This window comes from Rhagoletis zephyria, unplaced genomic scaffold (genome assembly GCF_001687245.7).
Source record: "Rhagoletis zephyria isolate East Lansing unplaced genomic scaffold, Rhagoletis_zephyria_1.1 Rzeph_scaffold_08644, whole genome shotgun sequence".
Taxonomy (NCBI): domain Eukaryota; kingdom Metazoa; phylum Arthropoda; class Insecta; order Diptera; family Tephritidae; genus Rhagoletis; species Rhagoletis zephyria.
The window spans coordinates 24748-26583 of NW_016165724.1; the positions used below are offsets into that span (position 1 = coordinate 24748).

General features: G+C 34.9%; 1 protein-coding gene across 1 annotated transcript; it reads right to left on the reverse strand.

Moving 5' to 3' along the window:
* Positions 1 to 150: 150 nt before the first annotated feature.
* On the reverse strand, positions 151 to 1226 carry LOC108375226 (putative nuclease HARBI1). The gene is made up of 3 exons (XM_017631331.1): positions 937 to 1226; positions 733 to 877; positions 151 to 462 (listed from the first exon to the last, which is right to left on the reverse strand). The coding sequence occupies exons 1-3, from the start codon at positions 1099 to 1101 to the stop codon at positions 203 to 205; spliced, it is 570 nt and encodes a 189-aa protein (XP_017486820.1). The 5' UTR covers positions 1102 to 1226; the 3' UTR covers positions 151 to 202.
* Between the last annotated feature and the right edge of the window lie 610 nt (positions 1227 to 1836).

Sequence of the window (1836 nt, forward strand, 5' to 3'; positions counted from 1 at the left end):
CATATGTACATATGTATAAGCACACTATTTAGTTAGCTCGATCTGTAAACAAAGCTTCTCAGCGGTGAAAAATATACTATTGTGAACAACCTAAACGAGCGAAATTCACAATAGCGCTATTCTTCATCCAATGAGCGCCATAATACCAAATGAAAATTCGTTCGCTCAGCACTTTCGACCACAGTCGAAAATCGAATGCAACTCATAATAGGGGCCTATATGTAAGGCAAATGTTATGCAGTGCACAACAAGCATTTAAAATTTTTACTACTTTTTCGGGTGTATAATGAAGCTCTCTTCCAGCAAGTAGGCAACGAAAGCGACCTTTTAAAATTCCAAACACTCGTTCTATTATCGATCGCGCTTTGGTAAACCTTTCATTATATAACATTTCTGGAGAATTTTCTTCTGCGTTACGGTAAGGTGTGAGGAGCCATGGATCTAATGGATATCCAGAATCACCTTGAAAATAGAAGATAATGCATGCAAATTTGTAAAAACCGGTACGTTTTGGAATATAAAACAGATTATATAAGAGTTTGTTACAGAGTACTGTGCTACTAACAGAATTTTTACACCATATGCATTTACATATGTAAATGCTGCTTTTTTGTATGTACTCGTATGTACCATATATTACATTGTATCACAAAAGTAGCATTTACATATGGAAATATATATCGTGTAAGATTGCTTTAAGTGATACAAGTACATATGGATAAAGTCACCTACCAATTATCCAAGATGATTTGTCTCCATTTTGGTATTGGGCTTTCATATGTTGTCGTTCGTTTGACAAGCTCCATACATGAGAATCATGAGCCGCTCCACCATAGACTCCATTCACAGCTCTTATGTACATCTTGTGATCACAAATCTAATCAAAAAATGTTATGAAATGGTATGAACAAAAACTTGTAAGTATTAAAAACTTACCGCCATTGCATTGATGCTATGCTTTAGCTTCCGGTTAAAGAACAGATGTTCATCCTTTATCCAGATGGTTAGGATATGGGTTCCATCAACAGCACCTATTATTCCTGGTAATCCAAATTTTGAGTAGAAATGGTTTTTGGATTCACGCTTTTCTTGCACGGTCATTTCAAATTTTATGTGCCTCGGACATAAAGTTTTTTCAATCGCATTGACTACTTCCGTGATACATTTAGAAGTCGTGGATTGCGCTAATCCTGCAAAACGGTCTTGCCCTAGTTGGTGCTGATAGCCTCCTGGTCCCAGAAATTTTAGAGTTGTTCACTACAGGTGGATGAAAAAATTGTTGGCGAAATTTTGTTCGGGCGAAACTCACGATTAGGCTGATTAGTAAAAAGTATGGTTAATTTATAAAAATTGTCATCACATTTTGGCGCATATCACTAAAAAAATTTTTTGACAAATGTCGTATACGACAAAATTTTATTAAACTCATAAATGGTTGACACTAAACTAAAAAAATAAGATAATTTAAGAATTTCATGAACTAGTACATAGCATTCTCCGACACTTTGGAGAAAATCTGTAGTCGTGTTTCTGAGAAATTGCATTCCAAACTTCAATCGTGAGTTACCGAAAGTAACTTGTGACAATCTTTTATCCAGGGATCTACATAAATTATAATTGTCATTATTTTCGCAGTTGGAGTATATGCCAGACGAGTAACAGGTATACACATACAAGGATACCTAAATTAGCGCGTTGAACTTGTATATTTATCTCTCTCCAACGCATTATAATTCTATATACGTCAGTAACCACGCCCGACAAAGTTATGTCTGTATTTAATAATAGCCCTATGACAAAATATTCATGAAATGTATTCGTAGATTTTTATTTACT

Bases quoted from the DNA above. Each gene is read 5' to 3' on its own strand.
- LOC108375226 (XM_017631331.1), bottom strand. From the start codon at position 1,101: ATGACCGTGCAAGAAAAGCGTGAATCCAAAAACCATTTCTACTCAAAA. The intron at 878-936 runs GTAAGTTTTTAA...TTTTTTGATTAG, and splicing joins ATAGCATCAATGCAATGGCG to ATTTGTGATCACAAGATGTA. The intron at 463-732 runs GTAGGTGACTTT...TCTATTTTCAAG, and splicing joins CAAATCATCTTGGATAATTG to GTGATTCTGGATATCCATTA.